This window comes from Salmo salar, chromosome ssa09, assembly GCF_905237065.1.
Source record: "Salmo salar chromosome ssa09, Ssal_v3.1, whole genome shotgun sequence".
NCBI lineage: Eukaryota > Metazoa > Chordata > Actinopteri > Salmoniformes > Salmonidae > Salmo > Salmo salar.
Genome location: NC_059450.1, coordinates 32582867 through 32610714, shown reverse-complemented (window position 1 = coordinate 32610714; position 27848 = coordinate 32582867). Strand labels below are relative to the sequence as shown.

The following is a 27848-nucleotide window of genomic DNA, read 5'->3' as shown; positions in this document are numbered from 1 at the left end:
GAGATGAGATCCTCAGACCCCTTGTGAGACCATATGCTGGTGCGGTTGGCCCTGGGTTCCTCCTAATGCAAAACAATGCTAGACCTCATGTGGCTGGAGGGTGTCAGCAGTTCCTGCAAGAGGAAGGCATTGATGCTATGGACTGGCCCGCCCGTTCCTCAGACCTGAATCCAATTGAGCACATCTGGGACATCATGTCTCGCTCCATCCACCAACGCCACGTTGCACCACAGACTGTCCAGGAGTTGGCGGATGCTTTAGTCCAGGTCTGGGAGGAGATCCCTCAGGAGACCATCCGCCACCTCATCAGGAGCATGCCCAGGCATTGTAGGGAGGTCATACAGGCACGTGGAGGCCACACACACTACTGAGCCTCATTTTGACTTGTTTTAAGGACATTACATCAAAGTTGGATCAGCCTGTAGTGTGGTTTTCCACTTTAATTTTGAGTGTGACTCCAAATCCAGACCTCCATGGGTTGATAAATTGGATTTCCATTGATTATTTTTGTGTGATTTTGTTGTCAGCACATTCAACTATGTAAAGAAAAAAGTATTTAATAAGATTATTTCTTTCATTCCGATCTAGGATGTGTTGTTTAAGTGTTCCCTTTATTTTTTTGAGCAGTATTTTATATAGCCAAGTTATCGTTACTCATTATGTATTTATTATAACTTATATTATTAGGTGTTTTCATTTTTAATTATTTCTCTATTTTCTTTCTCTCTGCATTGTTAGGAAGGACCCGTAAGTAAATATTTCACTGGTAGTCCACACCTGTTGTTTACCAAGCATGTGACCAACACATTTTATTTGATTTTAGCTCATTTTGACGGCAAGGAAATATAACACATTTTCAGTGCGGACCTCCGGACCCCTGATGAAATGTTAACAAACAGAATCTCGAATCTCACCGTACCTTCTCCACTATGCAATCTGGTTTCAGAGCTGGTCATGGGTGCACCTCAGCCACGCTCAAGGTCCTAAACGATATCATAACCGCCATCGATAAGAGACATTACTGTGCAGCCATATTCATCGACCTGGCCAAGGCTTTCGACTCTGTCAATCACAACATTCTTATTGGCAGACTCAACAGCCTTGGTTTCTCAAATGATTGCCTCGCTTGGTTCACCAACTACTTCTCTGATAGAGTTCAGTGTGTCAAATCAGAGGGCCTGCTGTCCGGACCTCTGGCAGTCTCTATGGGGGTGCCACAGGTTTCAATTCTCGGGCCGACTCTCTTCTCTGTATACATCAATGATGTCGCTCTCGCTGCTGGTGATTCTTTGATCCACCTCTACGCAGACGACACCATTCTGTATACCTCTGGCCCTTCGTTGGACACTGTGTTAACTAACCTCGAGACGAGCTTCAATGCCATACAACTCTCCTTCCGTGGCCTCCAACTGCTCTTAAATGCAAGTAAAACTAAATGCATGCTCTTCAATCGATCGCTGCCCGCACCTGCCCACCCGTCCAGCATCACTACTCTGGACGGTTCAGACTTAGAATATGTGGACAACTACAAATACCTAGGTGTCTGGTTAGACTGTAAACTGTCCTTCCAGACTCACATTAAGCATCTCCAATCCAAAATTAAATCTAGAATCGGCTGCCTATTTCGCAACAAAGCATCCTTCACTCATGCTGCCAAACATACTCTCGTAAAACTGACCATCCTACCGATCCTCGACTTCGGAGATGTCATTTACAAAATAGCCTCCAACACTCTACTCAACAAGTTGGATGCAGTCTATCACAGTGGCATCCGTTTTGTCACCAAAGCTCCATATACTACCCAACACTGCGACCTGTATGCTCTCGTTGGCTGGCCCTCGCTTCATACTCTTTGCCAATCCCACTGGCTCCAGGTCATCTACAAGTCTCTGCTAGGTAAAGCCCCGCCTTATCTCAGCTCACTGGTCACCATAGCAGCACCCACCCGTAGCACGCGCTCCAGCAGGTATATCTCACTGGTCACCCCCAAAGCCAATTCTTCCTTTGGCCGCCTCTCCTTCCAGTTCTCTGCTGCCAATGGCTGGAACGAACTGCAAAAATCTCTGAAGCTGGAGACTCATACCTCCCTCACTAGCTTTAAGCACCAGCTGTCAGAGCAGCTCACAGATCACTGCACATAGCTCATCTGTAAATAGCCCATCCAATCTACCTCATCCCCATACTGTATTTATTTATTTATCTTGCTCCTTTGCACCCCAGTATCTCAACTTGCACATTCATCTTCTGCACATGCTATTGTAATTAATTTGCCACCATCGCCTATTTATTGCCTTACCTCTCCTATCCTACCTCATTTGCACATGCTGTATATAGATTTTTCTACTGTATTATTGATTGTATGTTTGTTTATTCCATGTGTAACTCGGTGTTGTTGTATGTGTCGAACTGCTTTGCTTTATCTTGGCCAGGTCGCAGTTGGAAATGAGAACTTGTTCATAAGGAAGTGGATGGCTGCAAACTTTCTACTTTTAAACTCAGACAAAACAGAGATGCTTGTTCTAGGTCCCAAGAAACAAAGAGATCTTCTGTTGAATCTGACAATTAATCTTGATGGTTGTACAGTCGTCTCAAATAAAACTGCGAAGGACATCGGCGTTACTCTGGACCCTGATCTCTCTTTTGACGAACATATCAAGACTGTTTCGAGGACAGCTTTTTTCCATCTACGTAACATTGCAAAAATCAGACATTTTCTGTCCAAAAATGATGCAGAAAAATTAATCCATGATTTTGTCACTTCTAGGTTAGACTACTGCAATGCTCTACTTTCCTGCTACCCGGATAAAGCACTAAATAAACTTCAGTTAGTGCTAAATACGGCTGCTAGAATCCTGACTAGAACCAATTTTATCATATTACTCCAGTGCTAGCCTCTCTACACTGGGTTCCTGTTAAGGCAAGGGCTGATTTCAAGGTTTTACTGCTAACCTACAAAGCATTACATGGGCTTGCTCCTACCTATCTTTCCGATTTGATCCTGCCGTACATACCTATACGTACGCTACGGTCACAAGACGCAGGCCTCCTAACTGTCCCTAGAATTTCAAAGCAAACAGTTGGAGGCAGGGCTTTCTCCTATAGAGCTCAATTTTTATGGAATGGTCTGCCTACCCATGTGAGAGACGCAGACTCCGTCTCAACCTTTAAGTCTTTACTGAAGACTCATCTCTTCAATAGGTCCTATGATTGAGTGTAGTCTTGGCAGAGTGGGTGGGGTTATGTCCTGCCTGTTTGGCCCTGTCCGGGGGTATCATCGGATGGGACCACAGTGTCTCCTGACCCCTCCTGTCTCGGCCTTCAGTATTTATGCTGCAGTAGTTTATGTGTCGGGGGGCTTGGGTTAGTCTGTTATATCTGGAGTATTTCTCCTGTCTTATCCGGTGTCCTGTGTGAATTTAAGTATGCTCTCTAATTCTTTCTTTCTCTCTTTCTTTCTTTCTCTCTCTCGGAGGACCTGAACCGACCATGCCTCAGGACTACCTGGCATGATGACTGCTTGCTGTCCCCAGTCCACCTGGCCGTGCTGCTGCTCCAGTTTCAACTGTTCTGCCTGCGGCTATGGAACCCTGACCTGTTCACCGGACGTGCTACCTGTCCCAGACCTGCTGTTTTCAAGTCTCTAGAGACAGCAGGAGCGGTAGAGATACTCTCAATGATCGGCTATGAAAAGCCAACTGACATTTACTCCTGAGGTGCTGACCTGTTGCACCCTCTACAACCATTGTGATGATTATTATTTGACCCTGCTGGTCATCTATGAACATTTGAACATCTTGGCCATGTTCTGTTATAATCTCCACCCGGCACAGCCAGAAGAGGACTGGCCACCCCTCATAGCCTGGTTCCTCTCTAGGTTTCTTCCTAGGTTTTGGCCTTTCTAGGGAGTTTTTCCTAGCCACCGTGGTTCTACACCTGCATTGCTTGCTGTTTGGGGTTTTAGGCTGGGTTTCTGTACAGCACTTTGAGATATCAGCTGATGTAAGAAGGACTATATAAATACATTTGATTTGATTCTCAACTAGCCTACCTGGTTAAATAAAGGTGAAATAAAACATTTAAAAAATTAAAATGATGGTTAGGCTACTGTTGAGCCATGTACTGCATCAACATGTATAATTTATAATTGAGTATACTATGGAGGAAGACAAGCTCAAAACATTCAAACTTTGGTCCATTTAATTGGTCTAAGAAATATATTGACTACAACAGGGGGTATGTTGTGACCATGTACTAGGAATTAGAACATTATAATTATAACACTTAGAATGTCCAGTGTATCAGTTCTCCAGGCCAGTAACTCATGCACAGTGTAAAGAGAGGGAATCTCTGCTCTGCATGCTGTCTGTCTGTCTCACTGAATATTTAACCACTACCTCATGAGTCCTGGCATCCAGCCAGCAAGCAGGGTCTAACACACACACACACACACACACACACACACACACACACACACACACACACACACACAAAACACACACACTTCCCCACCCTCAACACCACACAGGACAGACCATAAGGGACAGACCATACAGAACAGATCTTACAGGACAGACCACACAGGACAGACCATACGGAACAGACCATACAGGACACACCACACAGGACAGACCATACAGGACAGACCACACAGGACAGACCATACAGGACAGACCATACAGGACAGACCATACAGGACAGACCACACAGGACAGACCATACAGGACAGACCACACAGGACAGACCTCAAAGGACAGACCATACAGGACAGACCACACAGGACAGACCACACAGGACAGACCACACAGGACAGACCACACAGGACAGACCACACAGGACAGACCATACAGGACAGACCATACAGGACAGACCACACAGGACAGACCATACAGGACAGACCACACAGGACAGACCATACAGGACAGACCATACAGGACAGACCACACAGGACAGACCATACAGGACAGACCATACAGGACAGACCATATAGGACAGACCACACAGGACAGACCATACACATACAGGACAGACCCATACAGGACACTGCTTTATGAAGATGGTCTAGACTTCCTCCATAGTGACCACCAGTATACTCTTCACCAAGCCAAGTCACTGTTAGGCAAAGGTTGCACTGACATTTTGTTGAAGTGAGTGAATGCTGTATAACTTTACTGTCTTTCATCAGCAGGAGTGTCTGTTAACGGGGACTCTTAGTGGTAATTGACAGACCATCACAGAGTGCATCAACCCTGAAGAAGGGAGGAGGGGATGGGCTCTCAGATACTAGAATGGCATTCAGGAAATGTTCAGATGAATAATACAGGAATGTGTAATTGTGGAGAGAGAGAGAGAGAGAAAGGAGATCATGGTCTTCCTCCCAAATGAGCCCTGGTCAGAAGAAGGTCATTACAGGGTATAGGGGACGCACACATGGATCCTGATTGACATCACATGTTTTGTGACTCCACTGGGTATGTTAAATGTTCAAACACATTTAGTTGGTGATGAAATGATACTCACTCTTTGCATCCTCAATCCCAACAGTATTAGGAGAGTTGTCTGATGGCTGTCCTGAACACTTCCCTGTCTGTCCCTCTGGTTCCTAAGCTGTTCTCCTCCCAGGCTCACAGCTTAGAGGCTGAACTATTAACCACAATCTAGTGCCCACATCAAACCTGCACAGTCTGCACACCACCATGCCTTGCATAGGAGAGACAGAGGGCCGTGCCTTCTCTACACAACACTGTCATTCACAGCTCCATGCACTTACAAACTCTCGCTGCTTGGTTGCAGGACACAGCACTGGGCTGAGGAGGAAGGCAGAGGTTGCCAGAGATACAGTACTTTTCATCTCCTTAGCTATGATAATAGAAAGCACCCACTACCTAGTCAATGAAAAAAAGAGTCTTGGAAAGTAATGTCCCAAAAGTCCCTCTTCAGTGGTCATCTTTGGATGATTTACCCAGCACCACATACACAGATCAACGAGTGAAGGCCTCCATTGATACACCTCATACCCATCCATATGGTTGGTAAACATCGTATTGTACAAAGAAGACAAATGCACCGTGGTGGCATAATTTCTCAAGTGTTCTTATCATAAGGATGTCAGTCAGTTAGACTGAGTGGGTGGCACAGCAGTAGATGGTTGAAGGGTGATACCTTTAAGCAAAGTGTCACTCTTCTCTTCCTAAATGTTTTAGCTCACCTGTGGTGAGAGGTGCCACTTCCAGTATGCACAGAGACACTGTGACTGCTGCTGCCAAATGGAGTGTGTGTGACTGGGAGGTAGACTGATAGATAACCCAGTGTTCCCTAGGTTGTGTGGGCGCTGCCTTGTGCAGCTGTCTGAAACCCAGGCATCAGGATTCAGAGGATCAGACGGTGCAAGTGCTGACAAACTTCAGTGTCTGACTAGTATTTCCACTAGTATTTCTGCAAACAGAAATACTCGTGGCACCACTTCAAGACCTCAAGACTGTTCACGTCACGTATTCTGTGCTAAAATAATACACTTTAGACTGCACTTATAGAGAACACGTCACATATTCTGTGTTAAAATAATACACTTTAGACTGCACTTATAGAGAACACGTCACGTATTCTGTGTTAAAATAATACACTTTAGACTGCACTTATAGAGAACACGTCACGTATTCTGTGCTAAAATAATACACTTTAGACTGCACTTATAGAGAACACGTCACGTATTCTGTGCTAAAATAATACACTTTAGACTGCACTTATAGAGAACACGTCACGTATTCTGTGCTAAAATAATACACTTTAGACTGCACTTATAGAGAACACGTCACGTATTCTGTGCTAAAATAATACACTTTAGACTGCACTTATAGAGAACACGTCACGTATTCTGTGCTAAAATAATACACTTTAGACTGCACTTATAGAGAACACGTCACGTATTCTGTGCTAAAATAATACACTTTAGACTGCACTTATAGAGAACACGTCACGTATTCTGTGTTAAAATAATACACTTTAGACTGCACTTATAGAGAACACGTCACGTATTCTGTGCTAAAATAATACACTTTAGACTGCACTTATAGAGAACACGTCACGTCAGTTGGTCTCCAATTCCAATGTCTGTTGTGAAATGAATATACAATACACATCGAGATCTATTTTATCCTCCTGTCGTCGTCCAGCTTTACAATGTGTCACCATTAAGAATAGGCCCGACATAAATCACAAATACTAGGATATGGTCTCTTCTTAGGAAGTCTGTTTTTAACCTTGCAAATGAATCCCATGAAATACTACAACATGTAAAATAGAGCAGATGCAATCATTTACATACTTATACATGTAAAAAGGAGCAGATACAATCATTTACATACTACAACGTAAAATAGAGTAGATACAATTATTTTTGCTGAATGCATAACAAATCTGAACTGAGAATCATTCATTCCTTTGTTAAAGAAGGGATGAAAAAGGAGAGATATCTCCCTCTTCTGTGTTAAATGATGGATTGAGCAATGAGTGTCATTGTAATTCACTGTTGTGTCACCTGCGGTCACTCTGACCTTCAGCAGCCTCCAGCAGCCAATCAGGCTGTTTACTCAGGCCCAACCACACTCTCTTCTTAGACTGGGAGAAATTAGCACAACCATTATTCAAACAAGACCGCACACCACAGCAGCAGCCACAGAAGAGATGGAAAGAGAGAGATAGAAGAATGAGACTTCAGTTCAGTCCTCCTTCTCCTTAGTCAAGGAGGGAGAGAAAACTCAGAGGAGAAGAAAGCCCAACTTTTGAAAGTTAAAAACACAACATCTAAGACGTGATTGAAGCAGTACACATGGCATAAACAAAACCCAGTTCAAAGAGGTTGTTTGCTGTCTTGCTTTGTCTGCCTAGCTCTTGAAATAGTCACTTCAAGTAATATTCAAGTATCTATAAAGTGTCTGATATGCAAATCTAACTATGCAGAATGTACAGAAAATACATATTGAATTCCAGGAGACAAATGAGGATAAATCTGTCTTGACCACAGCTCAACTCTTGTGCCTTCACAATATGCACAGCATTACACACATGTATTTCCAAATCACTACCATGAGGAGGTACTTCAAACAGGGGAAAACGCTGACTGGTGTGTACACACTGATAGGTAGAGACAGAGAGAGAGAGAGAGAGAGGACCACATCTGCAGCCCAGCTCAGCCCAGTACACTACCTAATGATCTGTATCTTTAACTATAGTCATAGTACTAGATCTATTACCCTGGACCTGTGGTTCAGGTTAGGGGCAATTAAGCCCATAGCTGTTTGTGTGTATACAGTGGTACAATCTCACGATTCTCCATTATGCCTACAATATTCCCTGTCATACTGTATTTGATTTGCAGGGCGATGCAGCACGGCTAGAGTGGTCCTGGGAGAGTGACAGTCACAGCAGGCGGGAAGAAGGGAGGGAAGGAGGGAAGGAGAGGGGAAGAGATGGAAAATAAGATTTGGCCACTGACTGCATCAGGGAGCTGAGCTGCATCATTGTCCTGTGCCGCCTGCGTTCATTCTGAAATCACTTCAAGTAGAGGTGCCATCATGATTATTGTCTGTGTGCTACTGAAGCAAATCAATGCTTCCCTGTCTGTATCTCGTTAATAAAATCTGAAGAGTAACAGTTACAAGCCATTACTCGGGAAAAGTAGCAGAAAAGCAATTGATTCAGTTCACACCAATTAGAGTGTCATCTCATCTTCCTCTCTTCCTCCCTTTCTTTTTTCAGGAATTATTTCAGGGCAAACAACCATCATTTGCACAGAGTGTCATTTTGCTACAAATGATTACTGTAGATAGAAAGTTCCTGCCTGTAACGATTGTCGTAAGGAGTGGACCAAAACGCAGCGGGAAAATATATACTCATCTTCTTTTTATTTTGAAGAAGGAAAATCAAAATAAACATGTATACAAAAACAAACGACTCCAAACTGTCCCGTCAGGTGCAACAAACACTAAACCAGGAAATAACTACCCACAAATCCCATAGAAAAAACACCCCTACTAAATAGGACCTTCAATTAGAGGCAACGAGGAACAGCTGCCTCCAATTGAAGACTAGACATAGAAATAGAAAAACTAGAAAATAGAACATAGAAATACAAAACATAGAACACAGCCCAAAAACCCCGACAACACAAAACAAACACACCCCTGCCACGTCCTGACCAAACTACAATAACAAATAACGTATTTTACTGGCCAGGACGTCAGGAGAAAGAGGAGGACCATCCTACTTTTTTATATAGTGACACATTAAAAAAAGTTATCCTTTTTAGATAAAATTATACAAAATATATTCACGTCACCAAATAACTGCTTAAAACACACTGTTTTGCAATAAAGGTCAACAGTAGCCTCAACAACACTCTCTGGGGTAGCACCATGGTGCAGCCGGAGGACAGCTATTTCCGTCCTCCTCTGCGTACATTGATTTCAATTCAAAACCTAGGAGGCTCATGGTTGTCACACTTTTCCATAGACTTACAAAGTAATCATGACGACTTCCGGAAGATGTCCTCCAACCTCTCAGAGCTCTTGCAGCATGAACTGACATGTTGTCCACCCAATCAAAGGATCAGAGAATGAATCTAGTACTGAAAGCATAAGCTACAGGTAGCTAGCACTGCAGTGCGTAACATATGTTTAGTAGTTGACTCAAAGAGAGAGAAAGACAATAGTTGAATAGTTTTTAACAAATTAATGTCTTAAAAAATTAAGGAGAAGCAGCAGAGAGAAAGACAGCTATATTTTGTGGAATTTTTTTAACTTTCACTTACTTAGCTAACTTAACCTAGTCAAACGCCTGGCTGAAACAGAGAGGAAGGCTATTTATGTTTGCTGGCTAAGGCTATCCAACACTGGAACTCTTTCAAGTCAAGGTACGTTTTCGGTCTTATAAATGTATTGCCACCGGGGCCCCCGGTGTAACTACTAAACTGCTTGCTGTACACTGTACTGCGTGATTGTAGCGGGTTCACTAACGCGTTAGTTCTAGTAGCTATGTTGACTATGACTTTAGCTAATATGCTAACAATGATGTATGCTGTGTGTAGTGGTTATGTTATAAAGGTTTGGCTTGGAGAGGTTTTTTCACCTGGTACAGACAGCTGTTGTGTTGTGCTCTGAAGTCCACAAACGAAGGGAAAAGGTGAGAGGAGGAATTATACAATGAGCAAAGTGATCATGCTGTTTGTATGTGGCTGCTATGAAAGTGAACTGTGTGTGCGGGTGATCAGAGTGTATTTATTCAGCCGATTCTGTTGATAAACGTTTCTTAAATGGAAGCAAGCGTAACGAAACGGGGATAGACCTACGTGAATTTGGTTGAATAGAAACTCTCGATTTGGGACTAATGATTACACCCTAGATCAGCTAGATTTTTAAACGTCTTATTTATTTAACCTTTATTTAACTAGGCAAGTCAGTTAAGAACAAATTCTTATTTACAATGACAGCCTACCAAAAGGCCTCCTGCGGGGACGGGATTAAAATAAATAAATAAATACAATATAAATATAAATATAGGACAAAACACACATCACAACAATAGAGACACCACACTACATAAAGAGAGACCTAAGACAACAACATAGCAAGGCAGCAACACATGACAACACAGCATGGTAGCAACACAACATGGCAACAGCACAACATGGTAGCAGCACAGAGCATGGTACAAACATTATTGGGCACAGTCAACAAGACAAAGGTCAAGAAAGTAGAGACAAAAATACATCACACAAAGCAGCCACAACTGTCAGTAAGAGTGTCCATGATTGAGTCTTTGAATGAAGCTAGATCAGCTAGATGCAGACAAGAGTGTATTGAACGCATCACTGTCTATCACCTTGATTACTCCAATTTGTCTCCCGACTCATGCACCTATGTTATAAACTTTCATTCAATTTGTCTCCCGACTCATGCACCTATGTTATAAACTTTCATTCAATTTGTCTCCCGACTCATGCACCTATGTTATAAACTTTCATTCAATTTGTCTCTCGAATCGTGCACCTATGTTATAAACTTTCATTCAATTTGTCTCCCGACTCATGCACCTATGTTATAAACTTTCATTCAATTTGTCTCCCGACACATGCACCTATGTTATAAACGTTCATTCAATTTGTCTCTCGACTCATGCACCTATGTTATAAACTTTCATTCAATTTGTCTCCCGACTCATGCACCTATGTTATAAACTTTCATTCAATTTGTCTCTCGAATCGTGCACCTATGTTATAAACTTTCATTCAATTTGTCTCCCGACTAATGCACCTATGTTATAAACTTTCATTCAATTTGTCTCCCGACACATGCACCTATGTTATAAACGTTCATTCAATTTGTCTCTCGACTCATGCACCTATGTTATAAACGTTCATTCAATTTGTCTCTCGACTCATGCACCTATGTTATAAACTTTCATTCAATTTGTCTCCCGACTCATGCACCTATGTTATAAACTTTCATTCAATTTGTCTCCCGACTCATGCACCTATGTTATAAACGTTCATTCAATTTGTCTCTCGACTCATGCACCTATGTTATAAACTTTCATTCAATTTGTCTCTCGACACGTGCACCTATGTTATACATTTTCATTCATAGGCTAGGTTGTAGCAACCTCATGATGGGTAAAGGGAAAATTCAAGTATTATGTAGTAGCCTAAACCTATCTTTTTTTAACACATATTTTACCAGGTAATTTGACTGGGAACACATTCTCATTTACATCAACAAGGGGAGAGAAGGGGGGATAATTGGGAATTTAGCCAGGACTCCAGGGTTAAAACCCCTACTCTTACGATAAGTGCCATAGGATCTTTCATGACCACAGAGGACACCCGTTTAATGTCCCATCTGAAAGACGGCACCCTACACAGGGCAATGTCCCCAATCACTGCCCTGGAGCATTGGGATATTTTTGGGGGGGACCAGAGGAAAGAGTGCCTCCTACTGGCCCTCCAACACCACTTCCAACAGCATCTGGTCTCCCATCTAGGGACCGACCAGGACCAACAATGCTTAAAGGCAAGCCAGCACTTGGATGGTACTCTTTGAATATCGATGTTACATTGAGCTGGGTGAATGGAATATAAATGACAGTCATCCAATATACTGTAATAGAAATAAGGCCATGCTAATGAAAATAAAAATTGTCCCCCTTATTCTTAAATGGCACTGACTGCCACTGTTCTGGATAGCACATTTTTTCTAAGAATGTACAGCTGATAAACGGTAGCAATAATACCCTGATGAAATACTGTAGGGTGTCATCTCAGCTGAGTCCTCTCATCTCTTGCAGAGAGAAAGCCTTGTTAAAGTATCTCATCTGACGGTAGAATACTATCATCTGTGACATAGAGTTTTGGAAAGGGATATAAGCACAATGGACTTCCTGACTTTGCCTAGCCATGCTGAACGTTTTGAGTGGGCTGAGATTTAGTCATGTTTACATAACGCAACCATTACAAAAAGTAAATCATGTGATTATAAATTATTTTAATTGTATTTCAACAATTGTAAATGGATGTTGACCAATCTCACAAATAGATGAAAAGAGGTTTTGACAGGTAATCATAAAACAGATTTTTCCATTTACACCTCTGATTAGTAAACAAACACAATTAAGCATTTGACAGTTAACCATTTTTAGTAACGCAGTGTATAGCTAACTGCAGTGCTGCTGACAACAAACAATTTATTGTTTGTTCATTTTTACATGCAACTGCTGGTTTGTGATAATACTAGATCCAGCTCAGCAGAATACAAGTAGCCTAAAGGTCATAGAACAAGTCTCCTTGCTAAACGTCATAGAACAAGTCTCTTTGCTAAAGGTCCTAGAACAAGCCTCTTTGCTAAAGGTCACAGAACAAGTCTCCTTGCTAAAGGTGATAGAACACGTCTCCTTGCTAAAGGTCACAGAACATGTCTCCTTGCTAAAGGTCACAGAACAAGTCTCCTTGCTAAAGGTGATAGAACAAGTCTCCCTGCTAAAGGTCACAGAACAAGTCTCCTTGCTAAAGGTCACAGAACAAGTCTCCTTGCTAAAGGTGATAGAACAAGTCTCCCTGCTAAAGGTCACAGAACAAGTCTCCTTGCTAAAGGTCACAGAACAAGTCTCCTTGCTAAAGGTCACAGAACAAGTCTCCTTGCTAAAGGTCACAGAACAAGTCTCCTTGCTAAAGGTGATAGAACACATCTCCTTGCTAAAGGTCACAGAACATGTCTCCTTGCTAAAGGTCACAGAACAAGTCTCCTTGCTAAAGGTGATAGAACAAGTCTCCCTGCTAAAGGTCACAGAACAAGTCTCCTTGCTAAAGGTCACAGAACAAGTCTCCTTGCTAAAGGTGATAGAACACGTCTCCTTGCTAAAGGTCACAGAACAGGTCTCCTTGCTAAAGGTCACAGAACAAGTCTCCTTGCTAAAGGTCATAGAACATGTCTCCTTGCTAAAGGTCACAGAACAAGTGTCCTTGCTAAATGTCATAGAACAAGTCTCCTTGCTAAAGGTCACAGAACAAGTCTCTATGCTAAAGGTCATAGAACAAGTCTCCTTGCTAAAGGTCATAGAACAAGACTTCTTGCTAAAGGTCATAGAACAAGTCTCCTTGCTAAAGGTCATAGAACAAGTCTCCTTGCTAAAGGTCATAGAACAAGTCTCCTTGCTAAAGGACACAGAACAAGTATCCTTGCTAAAGGTCATAGAACAAGTCTCCTTGCTAAAGGTCACAGAACAAGTCTCCTTGCTAAAGGTCACAGAACAAGTCTCCTTGCTAAAGGTGATAGAACAAGTCTCCTTGCTAAAGGTCACAGAACAAGTCTCCTTGCTAAAGGTGATAGAACAAGTCTCCTTGCTAAAGGTCACAGAACAAGTCTCCTTGCTAAAGGTGATAGAACAAGTCTCCTTGCTAAAGGTCACAGAACAAGTCTCCTTGCTAAAGGTCACAGAACAAGTCTCCTTGCTAAAGGTCACAGAACAAGTCTCCTTGCTAAAGGTGATAGAACAAGTCTCCTTGCTAAAGGTCACAGAACAAGGCTCCTTGCTAAAGGTCACAGAACAAGTCTCCTTGCTAAAGGTGATAGAACAAGTCTCCTTGCTAAAGGTTACAGAACAAGTCTCCTTGCTAAAGGTCACAGAACAAGTCTCCTTGCTCATTTTGTTGACAGCCTTTTACTAAAACATGCCACCACATAAAATGTATCTGAGACCTACAATTTCCTCTCTATGGTTTCTAAAAATAAAAATATAAAAACGTTCCCCCATGCTGGAGAACTGTGCCGTACTGTTAACTACAAGGTCTCACCTTAATTGTGGATTATGTACAGAAAGAAACAGCATGGAGAGGATTTAGAGAGAGGAGGAGAGGAGAGAGTGAGCGTCAGGGCCCTGCAGGCAGCAGCAGAGATGTGGAAACAGTGAACAACGCTGGCGCAGACTGCTGCTTTCATCATCTGGGAGACGATCTGTGGGTTCATGTCACAACAAGCAGAGATCAAACCAGAATTTGACACAACAAACTTGTCACTACTTCTGGTGTGTTAGGCTTACTAATGAACAATAAAATATAAATCAAATGATTTCTCTTTTTTTCTCCCTCCCTCGGGGAGATTACATAAGGTGCACATCCTCTCTGTTACAACAAACATCTAGTAAAGTGGAAGAGAAGGAAGTCTACCAACCAGCCAGGTACACTGCAATGGAGGCTAGTCTTCCAAAAAACGTTTTTATTATAATTATCAAGAGTCTAGAAACAGATCAAGAATGTATCAGATCTTGGCCAATGGCTACCACAAAAGAGTTTATCTACAACCAATTAACCTGTGGAGAAGCGATGCCAGAGACGCCATAATGACTCCAGGTCTGGCACCAGCAAGCACCAGGGGCACCAGTCAGCCAGGCCAGCCATCCAACACATACAGTACATTGGGAAAGTATTCAGACCCCTTGACTTATTCCACATTTTGTTACGATACAGCCATATTCTAAAATGTATTAAATATTTTTTTTCCTTGTAAATCTACACAAAATACCCCATAATGACAAAACGAAAACTGGTTTTTACAAATGTTTGCCAATTTATTCAAAATAAAAAACAGAAATACCTTATTTACATAAGTATTCAGACTCTTTGCTATGAGACTCAAAATTGAGCTCAGATGCATCCTGTTTCCATTGATCATCCTTGAGACGTTTCTACAACTTGATTGGAGTCCACCTGTGGTAAATTCAATTGATTGTGCAGTGTTTTCCTTTCTGTTTTCCATGAGTTTGACTACAACTCCAGCACCTGTGGAAAGTACCTGGATGTGTGTATGTTCTTCAGATTTTGTAAATTCAATTGATTGGACATGATTTGGAAAGGCACACACCTGTCTATATGAGGTCCCACAGTTGACAGAGCATGCCAGAGCAAAAACCAAGCCATGAGGTCGAAGGAATTGTCCGTAGAGCTCCGAGACAGGATTGTGTCAAGGCACAGATCTTCCTTTTTCTCCACAATTTCGTGGTATCCAATTGGTAGTTAGAGTCTTGTCTCATCGCTGCAACTCCCGTATGGACTCGGGAGAGGCGAAGGTCGAGAGCCATGCGTCCTCTGAAACACAACCCAATCCAACCAAGCTGCACTGCTTCTTGACACAATGCCCACTTAACCCAGAAGCCAGCGCACCAATGTGTCAGAGGAAACACCGTACACCTGGCGACCGTGCCAGCGTATGGCCCGCCACAGGATTCGCTAGTGCACGATGGGACAAGGACATCCGTGCCGGCCAAACCCTCCCCTAACCCAGACGACGGGTCTCCCGGTCGCGGCCGGCTGTGACAGAGCCTGGACTCGAACCCAGAATCTCTAGTGGCACAGCTGGCACTGCGATGCAGTGCCTTAGACGACTGCGCCACTCGGGAGGCTGCAAAAACATTTCTGCAGCATTGAAGGTCCCCAAGAACACAGTGGCCTCCATCACTCTTAAATGGAAAAAGTTTGGAACCACCAAGACTCTTCCTAGAGCTGGCCGCCTGGCCAAACTGAGCAATCGGGGGAGAAGGGCCTTGGTCAGGGAGGTGACCAAGAACCCGATGGTCACTCTGACAGCGCTCTAGAGTTCCTCTCTGGAGATGGGAGAACCTTCCAGAAGGACAACCATCACTGTAGCACTGCACCAATCAGGCCTTTATGGTAGAGTGGCCAGACGGAAGCCATTCCTCAGTAAAAGGCACATGACAGTCCGCTTGGAGTTTGCCAAAAGGCACCTAAAGGATTCAGACCATGAGAAACAAGATTCTCTGGTCTGATGAAACCAAGATTGAACTCTTTGGCCTGAATGCCAAGCATTACGTCTGGAGGAAACCTGGCTTGGTGGTGGCAGCATCATGCTGTGGGGATGTTTTTCAGCAGCAGGGACTGGGAGACTAGTCAGGATCGAGGGAAAGATGAAAGTACAGATAGATCCTTGATGAAAACCTGCTCCAGAGCGCTTAGGACCTCAGGCTGGCGCGAAGGCTCACCTTCCAACAGGACAACGACCCTAAGCAAACAGCCAACACAACGCAGGAGTGGCTTCGGGACAAGTCTCTGAATGTCCTTGAGTGGCCCAGCCAGAGCCTGAGCCTGAACCTGAGCAAAGATCTCTGGAGAGACCTGAAAATAGCTGTGCAGCGACGCTCCCCATCCAACCTGACAGAGCTTGAGAGGATCTGCAGAGACGAATGGGAGAAACTCTCCAAATACAGGTGTGCCAAGCTTGTTAGCGTCATACCCAAGAAGACTCGAGCTGTAATCACTGCCAAAGTTGCTTCAATGCCAAAGGTGCTTCAACAAAGTACTGAGTAAAGGGTCTGAATACTTATGTAAACGTGATATTTCCGTTTTTTATGTTTAATACATTTGCCGAAATTTGTAAACACCTGTTTTTGCATTGTAATTATGAGGCATTGTGTATAGATTGATGAGGGGAAAAAAAATGTAATCAATATTAGAAGAAGGCTGTAACGTAACAAAATGTGGAAAAAGGTCAAGGGGTCTGAATACTTTCCGAATACACTGTACGTACTGTATCTGGGTGAATAGTGAAGACACCCTATGATTAGGGCCACATCCTGGCATGACCAGGGAAAACTCTGGACCCTGCTGGGCCTGGCTGACCAGCAAAACCTCCTAGCCCTCCAGTAGTTCTGGTCCAGAACCCATGTGTTGAACAGAGAGGTGAAGCGTGAAAGAGGTGGGCAGACAGACTGCTGTTGGACAGTGAGTGTTCAACCCAGCCCAGCCCAGTGTTTAAGTGTTACTGTGTTGACACATAGGGATGAAGCTGTCTGCCAAATAACTGCCAGCCAGACCAAGCAGGAGAAGAGAGGAAAGGAGAGGAGAGTAGGGGAGAGGAGAAAGGCCTCCCTCCCTTCCCTCTCTCTCCCTCCTTCTCCTCCCTCCCTCTTAAATATGATGACTATGATAACTCTTATTGAACAGAGAAAAATATTTCTCTCTCTCAATCCCACACGTTCCATAAACAAAGATAAAAGAGTACATATTGTTAAGCCCTGCCTAGCAATACATCTGGAAAGGAGAATAACTTTGGGTGAGCAGCATTTTGCAATCACGGTCAGTTAGAGTTCTCTCTGTGGGAAACACAGCTCTGCTCTGCTCTGGATCTCTCTTTATGAGGACTAATCTGAATGGCTGGCAAGAGATGGTGAAGTGCCAGAGGCATGATGAATCTGCTCTGATGGAGGGAACAGAGAGAGAGAGAGAGAGAGGGAGAGAGAGAGAGAGAAAGAGAGAGAGCAGTGAGAGCATAGAGAGAGAAAGATATAGAGAGCAGAAAGAGGGGGGAGAGGTAAAGAGAGTGCAGAGAGAGAGAGAGAGAGATAAAGAGAGCAGAGAAAGAGAAAGAAAGAGAGAGCGAAAGAGAGTGAGTGAGAGAGAGAGTACCGCCTGCTTTCTCCCTCTACTCTCAGTGGGGGACTCAATTCTCTCCACAGCTAGCAGCCGGGCAACAGCGCCAGCGAACAATTTATTTACATGCCCTGTTATCCCGCGCCCAGCATCACACCTCTCTCTGACTGACTATACTGACTTAATCTGTTTCCACTAACTTACTGTGGGGTGATAGAATGACTGAGTGACTCATTGTGAGCTTACAGAACAGGGCCCTGGCAGCTGAGCGAAAATTGAGGAAAAATAAACTTCCGGAGGACCTATCATCCTTTCCTCTCTTCCTTTCTGTCACTACAAGACCATGATACTTGCCTAGGGAGCAGCAAGAGGAACTGCCCCTCCCTACCTTCAGGCTATGCTCAAACCCTTCGCCACAACCCGAGCACTCCGTTCTACCACCTCTGGTCTCTTGGCCCTCCCACCCTTAAGGGAGGTCAGCTCCCAGTCCAAGCTCTTCTCTGTCCTGGCACACCAATGGTGGATCCATCTTCCCCCTGGAACTAGGACAGCAGACTCCCTGCCCATCTTTCGAAAACATCTGAATCCCGACCTCTTCAAAGATGATTTGAAATAATCCCACAGCACCCCCCTCAGCCTCTCTCTCTCTCTCTCTCTCTCTCTCTCTCTCTCTCTCTCTCTCTCTATCTATACAGAGTTTTAATCTTGCTCCGTTCATTGAGTTGGTTTCATAAGCAGCACTAGGCCGGGTTAACAAGTATCAAAGGACATCAAAAACTATGCAAACTCTGAAAATGATCTTGGTGATTTAAATAAGCAATGTTTTAGATCACTTAATGTCCTCAATGAATGGGTTAAATAAGACTTCCAACTTACTGGGGAAATTTGGACATGAATTGGGCATCAACTACGGCCTCCTCCACTGATTCCTCCATGCAGAAAGGGTGTAGGGTTTTAATTTCCCTACAAAGATAGATACAGTAGGTCTGATCAGTTTAAAACATTCAGTCAATGAGCCGGTGGATAAATAGCATGTGTAAACTGTACAGTAACAATGACTTCCAAGGAATGATCTGTAAATACAATGTATATGTTAATAATAACTATTTAAGTACATATTAGTTAAACATATTGCATGGAGCCTTTCAGTGTATGTATTGATGACCTTAAAGTTGCACTATGCAGACATAACGCCGCCCTTTCCTGGTTGCTAAAATTATAATAGTTTGCCTAATTTCAGTTTATCTGACAAAACAAGCAATGGAATAGTGTAGAGAATCATTGTACCATCTAAACCACTGTGACATATATTTTCCATAACCAAAAATATTGTATTTTCATCTGTTTGTTTTTATTTTTATTCCACCTTTATTTAACCAGGTAGGCTAGTTGAGAACAAGTTCTCATTTACAACTGCAACCTGGCCAAGATCAAGCAAAGCAGTGCGACACAAACAACAACACAGAGTTACACATAGGATAGACAAACATACATTCAATAACACAATAGAAAAAAAAATATATATATATATATATATATATATATATATACTGCTCAAAAAAATAAAGGGAACACTTAAACAACACAATGTAACTCCAAGTCAATCACACTTCTGTGAAATCAAACTGTCCACTTAGGAAGCAACACTGATTGACAATACATTTCACAGGCTGTTGTGCAAATGGAATAGACAACAGGTGGAAATTATAGGCAATTAGCAAGACACCCCCAATAAAGGAGTGGTTCTGCAGGTGGTGACCACAGACCACTTCTCAGTTCCTATGCTTCCTGGCTGATGTTTTGGTCACTTTTGAACGCTGGCAGTGCTTTCACTCTAGTGGTAGCATGAGACGGAGTCTACAACCCACACAAGTGGCTCAGGTAGTGCAGCTCATCCAGGATGGCACATGAATGCGAGCTGTGCCACGAAGGTTTGCTGTGTCTGTCAGCGTAATGTCCAGAGCATGGAGGCGCTACCAGGAGACAGGCCAGTACATCAGGAGACGTGGAGGAGGCCATAGGAGGGCAACAACCCAGCAGCAGGACCGCTACCTCCGCCTTTATGCAAGGAGGAACAGGAGGAGCACTGCCAGAGCCCTGCAAAATTACCTCCAGCAGGCCACAAATGTGCATGTGTCTGCTCAAACGGTCAGAAACAGACTCCATGAGGGTGGTATGAGGGCCCGACGTCCACAGGTGGGGGTTGTGCTTACAGCCCAACACGTGCAGGACGTTTGGCATTTGCCAGAGAACACCAAGATTGGCAAATTCGCCACTGGCGCCCTGTGCTCTTCACAGATGAAAGCAGGTTCACACTGAGCACGTGACAGACGTGACAGAGTCTGGAGACGCCGTGGAGAACGTTCTGCTGCCTGCAACATCCTCCAGCATGACCGGTTTGGCGGTGGGTCAGTCATGGTGTGGGGTGGCATTTCTTTGGGGGGCCGCACAGCCCTCCATGTGCTCGCCAGAGGTAGCCGGACTGCCATTAGGTACCGAGATGAGATCCTCAGACCCCTTGTGAGACCATATGCTGGTGCGGTTGGCCCTGGGTTCCTCCTAATGCAAGACAATGCTAGACCTCATGTGGCTGGAGTGTGTCAGCAGTTCCTGCAAGAGGAAGGCATTGATGCTATGGACTGGCCCGCCCGTTCCCCAGACCTGAATCCAATTGAGCACATCTGGGACATCATGTCTCGCTCCATCCACCAACGCCACGTTGCACCACAGACTGTCCAGGAGTTGGCGGATGCTTTAGTCCAGGTCTGGGAGGAGATCCCTCAGGAGACCATCCACCACCTCATCAGGAGCATGCCCAGGCGTTGTAGGGAGGTCATACAGGCACGTGGAGGCCACACACACTATTGAGCCTCATTTTGACTTGTTTTAAGGACATTACATCAAAGTTGGATCAGCCTGTAGTGTGGTTTTCCACTTTAATTTTGAGTGTGACTCCAAATCCAGACCTCCATGGGTTGATAAATTGGATTTCCATTGATTATTTTTGTGTGATTTTGTTGTCAGCACATTCAACTATGTAAAGAAAAAAGTATTTAATAAGATTATTTCATTCATTCAGATCTAGGATGTGTTATTTTAGTGTTCCCTTTATTTTTTTGAGCAGTGTATATACAGTGTGTGCAAATGAGGTGAGATAAGGGAAGTAAGGCAATAAATAGGCCATAGTGGCGAAATAATTACAATTTAGCAATTAACACTGGAGTGATAGATGTGCAGAAGATGAATGTGCAAGTAGAGATACTCGGGTGCAAAGGTGCAAAAAAATTAAATAACAGTATGGGGATGCGGTAGTTGGATGGTCTATTTACAGATGGGCTATGTACAGGTGCAGTGATCTGTGAGCTGCTCTGACAGCTTGTGCTTAAAGTTAGTGAGGGAGATATGGGTCTCCAGCTTCAGTGATTTTTGCAATCTGTTTGAAGCTGGTGTACAAAACCGAAAGTAAAATATGCAAAAACATCTTCTAGCATATCTACTGCATCTTAGACTTGCATTCAATAAGAATGAGAGACCTATAACTGGCATTTCTATGTGAATTTGGTCGGGTCACCCAGAAAGTTACATAATGCAGCTTTAGGCATCTCATTCTGTTCCAGTCCAACTGCTCAAAAATATCACACATTATAGCCTCACGTTGACACCCAGGTACAAATAAAACAGTCCACAGATTCACATTTATTGCTGGAATAAAGCCTGTTCAGTTCCTCTCTGGACATCTCAAGGTTTGCCTCCCTCTCTCTACCTCTCCTGAAGACATCCTGGGGTTAGGAAGACAGGACTGAACCCTATGTTTCAGTAAAAGAGTGTGTGTACAGGTATGTGTGTGTGTGTGTGTGTGTGTGTGTGTGTGTGTGTGTGTGTGTGTGTGTGTGTGTGTCACGTCCTGACCTTAGAGATCCCTTTTATTTTCTATTTGGTTAGGTCAGGGTGTGACTAGGGTGGGAAATCTATGTTATGTACTTCTATGTTGGCCTGATATGGTTCCCAATCAGAGGCAGCTGTCTATCGTTGTCTCTGATTGGGGATCATATTTAGGCAGCCTTTTCCCACCTGTTGTTTGTGGGATCTTATTTTGAGTTAGTGCATGTTGCACCTCTGTCGTCACGGTTTGTTTTTTTTGTTTATAGTATGTCTGGCTAAGTTTCACATATTAATAAAGATGTGGAACGATACTCACGCTGTGCCTTGGTCCTTCTCTACACACAAACGTGACAGTGTGTGTGTGACGGTGTGTTGGTGTGATGAGAGCACCACAGACAGCCCTACAGTATACATTTACTTTGCCTTTCAGAATAATCAACAGCTAAACTATATCAACTGCCATCCTATTCTGTCCGTATTTCTATACATTTTAAAGTTCACCCCCCTCTTCTGCCCTTCTTTACATTCCAATACTTTTCTTTACCTTTTTTATTAAAATATGAACAAAGATTTTTCCTTCCTTTAATTTGGTGAAAATTTTTGTATGCGTTTTTAAATGAAGTCAAACTTAATTTTCAACCAGACAGCTTATCAAATGTTCTTTGCAAAGCAGGCCATAAATATGAATGAGTCCTCCACTCAGACGTGAAAGGGCCGGCTGTGCATCCTATTTCTCCGCTAAGAAAGGGGGTTTATCACAAATAAAAACCCTGAGTCATTTTTCACAAAAATAATTGCCCTGCATATGGTGTTATTTCCTGTGTAATGATTGGCTGTCTGAGGCTAATGTTGGCAACTAGACAGTGAAAGGAAAGCTGAGTGGGCTGGGCTGGGGTTGGCTGGGCTGTGAGCGGAAGAGGGAGGAATTGGCTGGGAGGGGCTGGGATGAGAGGCGGGGCTGGGACGAGAGGCTGGGCTGGGAGGGGGAAGGGTGGGATGAGCTTTGATGGGCTGGGAGGGGCTGGGATGAGGGGCTGGGGTTGGCTGGGCTGGGAGGGGCTGAGAGGTGCTGGGAGGGGCTGGGAAGGGCTGAGAGGGGCTGGGAAGGGCTGGGAAGGGCTGAGAGGAGCTGGGAAGGGCTGAGAGGAGCTGGGAAGGGCTGGAAAGGGCTGAGAGGAGCTGGGAAGAACTGGGAGGGGCTGGGAATGGCTGGGATGTGCTGGGAGGGGCTGGGAAGGGCTGAGATGTGCTGGGAGGGGCTGGGATGGGCTGAGAGGAGCTGGGAAGGGCTGGGAGGGGCTGAGAAGGGCTGAAAGAGGCTGGGAAGGGCTGAGAGGAGCTGGGAAGGGCTGGCAGGGGCTGGGAGGGGCTGGGAGGAGCTGGGAAGGGCTGGGAAGGGCTGAGAGGAGCTGGGAAGGGCTGGGAGGGGCTGGGGAGGGCTGGGAAGGGCTGAGAGGAGCTGGGAGGGGCTGGGAAGGGCTGAGAGGAGCTGGGAAGGGCTGGGAAGGGCTGGGATGTGCTGGGAAGGGCTGAGAGGAGCTGGGAAGGGCTGGGAGGGGATGGGAAGGGCTGGGAGGGGCTGGGAAGGGCTGGGAGGGGCTGGGAAGGGCTGGGAGGGGCTGGGAAGGGCTGAGAGGAGCTGGGAAGGGCTGGGAGGGGCTGGGAAGGGCTGAGATGTGCTGGGAGTGGCTGGGAATGGCTGAGAGGATCTGGGAAGGGCTGGGAGGGGCTGGGAATGGCTGAGAGGATCTGGGAAGGGCTGGGAGGGGCTGAGAAGGGCTGAAAGAGGCTGGGAAGGGCTGAGAGGAGCTGGGAAGGGCTGGCAGGGGCTGGGAGGGGCTGAGAGGAGCTGGGAAGGGCTGAGAGGAGCTGGGAAGGGCTGGGAGGGGCTGGGAAGGGCAGGGAAGGGCTGAGAGGAGCTGGGAGGGGCTGGGAAGGGCTGAGAGGAGCTGGGAAGGGCTGGGAGGGGCTGGGAAGGGCTGAGATGTGCTGGGAGGGGCTGGGAAGGGCTGAGAGGAGCTGGGAAGGGCTGGGAAGGGCTGAGATGTGCTGGGAGGGGCTGGGAAGGGCTGAGAGGAGCTCGGAAGGGCTGGGAGGGGATGGGAAGGGCTGGGAGGGGCTGGGAAGGGCTGGGAGGGGCTGGGAAGGGCTGAGAGGAGCTGGGAAGGGCTGGGAGGGGCTGGGAAGGGCTGAGATGTGCTGGGAGGGGCTGGGAATGGCTGAGAGGATCTGGGAAGGGCTGGGAGGGGCTGGGAAGGGGCTGAGATGTGCTGGGAGGGGCTGGGAAGGGCTAAGAGGAGCTGGGAGGGGCTGGGAGGGGCTGAGAAGGGCTGAAAGAGGATGGGAAGGGCTGAGAGGAGCTGGGAAGGGCTGGCAGGGGCTGGGAGGGGCTGGGAGGAGCTGGGAAGGGCTGGGAGGGGCTGGGAAGGCCTGAGAGGAGCTGGGAAGGGCTGGGAGGGGCTGGGAAGGGCTGAGATGTGCTGGGAGGGGCTGGGAATGGCTGAGAGGATCTGGGAAGGGCTGGGAGGGGCTGGGAAGGGCTGAGAAGGGCTAAGAGGAGCTGGGAAGGGCTGGGAGGGGCTGAGAAGGGCTGAAAGAGGATGGGAAGGGCTGAGAGGAGCTGGGAAGGGCTGGCAGGGGCTGGGAGGGGCTGAGAGGAGCTGGGAAGGGCTGGGAGGGGCTGGGAAGGGCTGAGAGGAGCTGGGAAGGGCTGGGAGGGGCTGGGAAGGGCTGAGATGTGCTGGGAGGGGCTGGGAATGGCTGAGAGGAGCTGGGAAGGGCTGGGAGGGGCTGAGAAGGGCTGAAAGAGGCTGGGAAGGGCTGAGAGGAGCTGGGAAGGGCTGGCAGGGGCTGGGAGGGGCTGAGAGGAGCTGGGAAGGGCTGGGAAGGGCTGAGAGGAGCTGGGAAGGGCTGGGAGGGGCTGGGAAGGGCAGGGAAGGGCTGAGAGGAGCTGGGAGGGGCTGGGAAGGGCTGAGAGGAGCTGGGAAGGGCTGGGAGGGGCTGGGAAGGGCTGAGATGTGCTGGGAGGGGCTGGGAAGGGCTGAGAGGAGCTGGGAAGGGCTGGGAAGGGCTGAGATGTGCTGGGAGGGGCTGGGAAGGGCTGAGAGGAGCTCGGAAGGGCTGGGAGGGGATGGGAAGGGCTGGGAGGGGCTGGGAAGGGCTGGGAGGGGCTGGGAAGGCCTGAGAGGAGCTGGGAAGGGCTGTGAGGGGCTGGGAAGGGCTGAGATGTGCTGGGAGGGGCTGGGAATGGCTGAGAGGATCTGGGAAGGGCTGGGAGGGGCTGGGAAGGGCTGAGATGTGCTGGGAGGGGCTGGGAAGGGCTAAGAGGAGCTGGGAAGGGCTGGGAGGGGCTGAGAAGGGCTGAAAGAGGATGGGAAGGGCTGAGAGGAGCTGGGAAGGGCTGGCAGGGGCTGGGAGGGGCTGAAAGGAGCTGGGAAGGGCTGGGAGGGGCTGGGAAGGCCTGAGAGGAGCTGGGAAGGGCTGGGAGGGGCTGAGAGGAGCTGGGAGGGGCTGGGAATGGCTGAGAGGATCTGGGAAGGGCTGGGAGGGGCTGGGAAGGGCTGAGATGTGCTGGGAGGGGCTGGGAAGGGCTGAGAGGAGCTGGGAAGGGCTGGGAGGGGCTGGGAAGGGCTGAGATGTGCTGGGAGGGGCTGGGAATGGCTGAGAGGATCTGGGAAGGGCTGGGAGGGGCTGGGAAGGGCTGAGATGTGCTGGGAGGGGCTGGGAATGGCTGAGAGGATCTGGGAAGGGCTGGGAGGGGCTGGGAAGGGCTGAGATGTGCTGGGAGGGGCTGGGAAGGGCTGAGAGGAGCTGGGAAGGGCTGGGAGGGGGCTGAGAAGGGCTGAAAGAGGCTGGGAAGGGCTGAGAGGAGCTGGGAAGGGCTGGCAGGGGCTGGGAGGGGCTGAGAGGAGCTGGGAAGGGCTGGGAGGAGCTGGGAAGGGCTGGGAGGGGCTGGGAAGGGCAGGGAAGGGCTGAGAGGAGCTGGGAGGGGCTGGGAAGGGCTGAGAGGAGCTGGGAAGGGCTGGGAGGGGCTGGGAAGGGCTGAGATGTGCTGGGAGGGGCTGGGAAGGGCTGAGAGGAGCTGGGAAGGGCTGGGAGGGGCTGGGAAGGGCTGGGAGGGGCTGGGAGGGGCTGGGAGGGGCTGGGAAGGGCTGGGAGGGGCTGGGAAGGGCTGAGAGGAGTTGGGAAGGGCTGGGAGGGGCTGGGAAAGGCTGAGATGTGCTGGGAGGGGCTGGGAATGGCTGAGAGGATCTGGGAGGGGCTGGGAATGGCTGAGAGGATCTGGGAAGGGCTGAGAGGGGCTGGGACAGACTGAGATGGACTGGGGTGAGATGGGCTGGGGTTGGCTGTGATGGGCTTGGCTTTGTTGCCTCCGCACACATCAGAGGGGTAACCTCAATACTAACTGTGGCCACTCAGCTGGAAGGCTTTAAAGTAGAAAAACACTGCAAGCCATTATCCACCACAGTTCTCTTACTGTGGCTGGGGCCTGGTCTGGTCTGACCAATATGTTACTGTAAGGTGAAAGTCAAAGAGCAGTTATGTTTGTGGTACGGAAAACATGGCCCTCAACATCCCTAGCTCTAAGAGCCATGGGGTTTCTGAACTCAAATTAGTAAAGACGTCAAACACGGCAGGGTCTACTGTTTAGACAAGCACATTAAGAGGGGCGTTCAGCAAGCCGCTGTTTAGCCATTTCAATCACAACACAGCAGCAAGCCTCCTTTCAGAAGGAGACCCTGAACTAATATCATACTGACTGCTACATATTTACAGCTATCCAATGGCTGTCTATGGCTGAATGACTGAATATTACAGTACTGTTTGTAGTGACTGTAAATCTATGTCCACATATTTTCCAATATGACTGTATTTTTACAGAACTTCTCATCTCTCTTCTGTGAGGTGTTCCATGCCTGGGGAGGACCAGACAGTTGTTTTCCTGGTGGATCCCTAACACTGCATCTCCCATAGGGACCCAGTACAGTATAACACTAGGGCTACGTCCCAAATGGCAGCCTATTCTCTACATAGTGCACTACTTTTGACCAGAGCTCTATAGGCCCTGGTCAAAAAAGCGCACCATAAAGGAAATAGGGTGCCATTTGGGACGATCCCTTAGACGAGGCCTTTTCAGGAACATGGGGAGCTATAAGCTCTTTGCTCAGGTAGACTCAGTCAAATCAAATCAATTCATCAAAGGCTTCATAAACAACAGGTGCAGACTAACAGTGAAATGCTCACTTACTGTCCCTTTCCAAAACTTTTCCTTCTTAATGCATTTGTGTTGTGACAAGGTAGAGGTGGTATACAGAAGATAGCCATATTTTGGCAAGAACAGCTCAAATAACCAAAGAGAAAAGACAGTTCATCATTACTTTAAAACATGAAGGTCAGTCAATATGGAACATTTCAAGAACTTTGAATGTTTCTTAAAGTGCAGTCGCAAAAACCATCAAGCGCTATGATGAAACTGGCTCTCATGAAAAATAGTAAAAAATTAAGAAAAACCCTGGAATGAGTAGGTATGTCCAAATGTTTGACTGGTACTGGTACTGTACATATTTCCATATATGTACTGTGTATATATGGCTGTGGTCCATACTGTTCTTCTCTCCTTATAGGCTTTAAGAGATGTTCACGTTGTTTCTCCACAGCGTCCCTTACTGGGAGAGGCCTGCTAATACCAGCTCCTGTTCAGCCTCTAGGCCCAAGACACTCCACCTTGGAGGAGGGCAACAACATACCTCATCACCATGGTAATCCCCCCCCTTACCTTCTCTGTCTTCCCTTCTTCCTTCTGGTCAGGGGCAGACCAGGCCACAGCTCAGATGCTGTACATACTGTTACTACTACCAGCTACCTCCCTCTCTGGTCTGGTTAGAGAGACAACATGGTTAAGGATGCCAGCTTGTGTAAAAATCAACTTAACTCCACTTTACTGGCTGGAAGAGTAGAGGAAATGAACCCGTAACGAGTTGATGTGCAGGTGTATGAGGTAATAGAGGTGGATATGTACATATAACTAGGAATTAAGTGA

The 27848-nt window shown here is 46.5% G+C and overlaps 1 protein-coding gene across 2 annotated transcripts in view; it reads right to left on the bottom strand.

Annotated features, from left to right (window-relative positions):
* The window catches only part of LOC106611225 (neuronal PAS domain-containing protein 3), a 478408-nt gene that overhangs the window by 320261 nt on the left and 130299 nt on the right, over positions 1-27848 (bottom strand). The window contains exon 2 of one of the 2 annotated variants that reach the window (XM_014211204.2): positions 18803-18889. The exons of the other annotated variant lie outside the window; for it this stretch is intronic. Within the exon in view, the coding sequence (XP_014066679.2) occupies positions 18803-18889 (87 nt within the window). The remainder of the gene's footprint in view (positions 1-18802; positions 18890-27848) is intronic. 2 annotated transcript variants of the gene reach the window in all.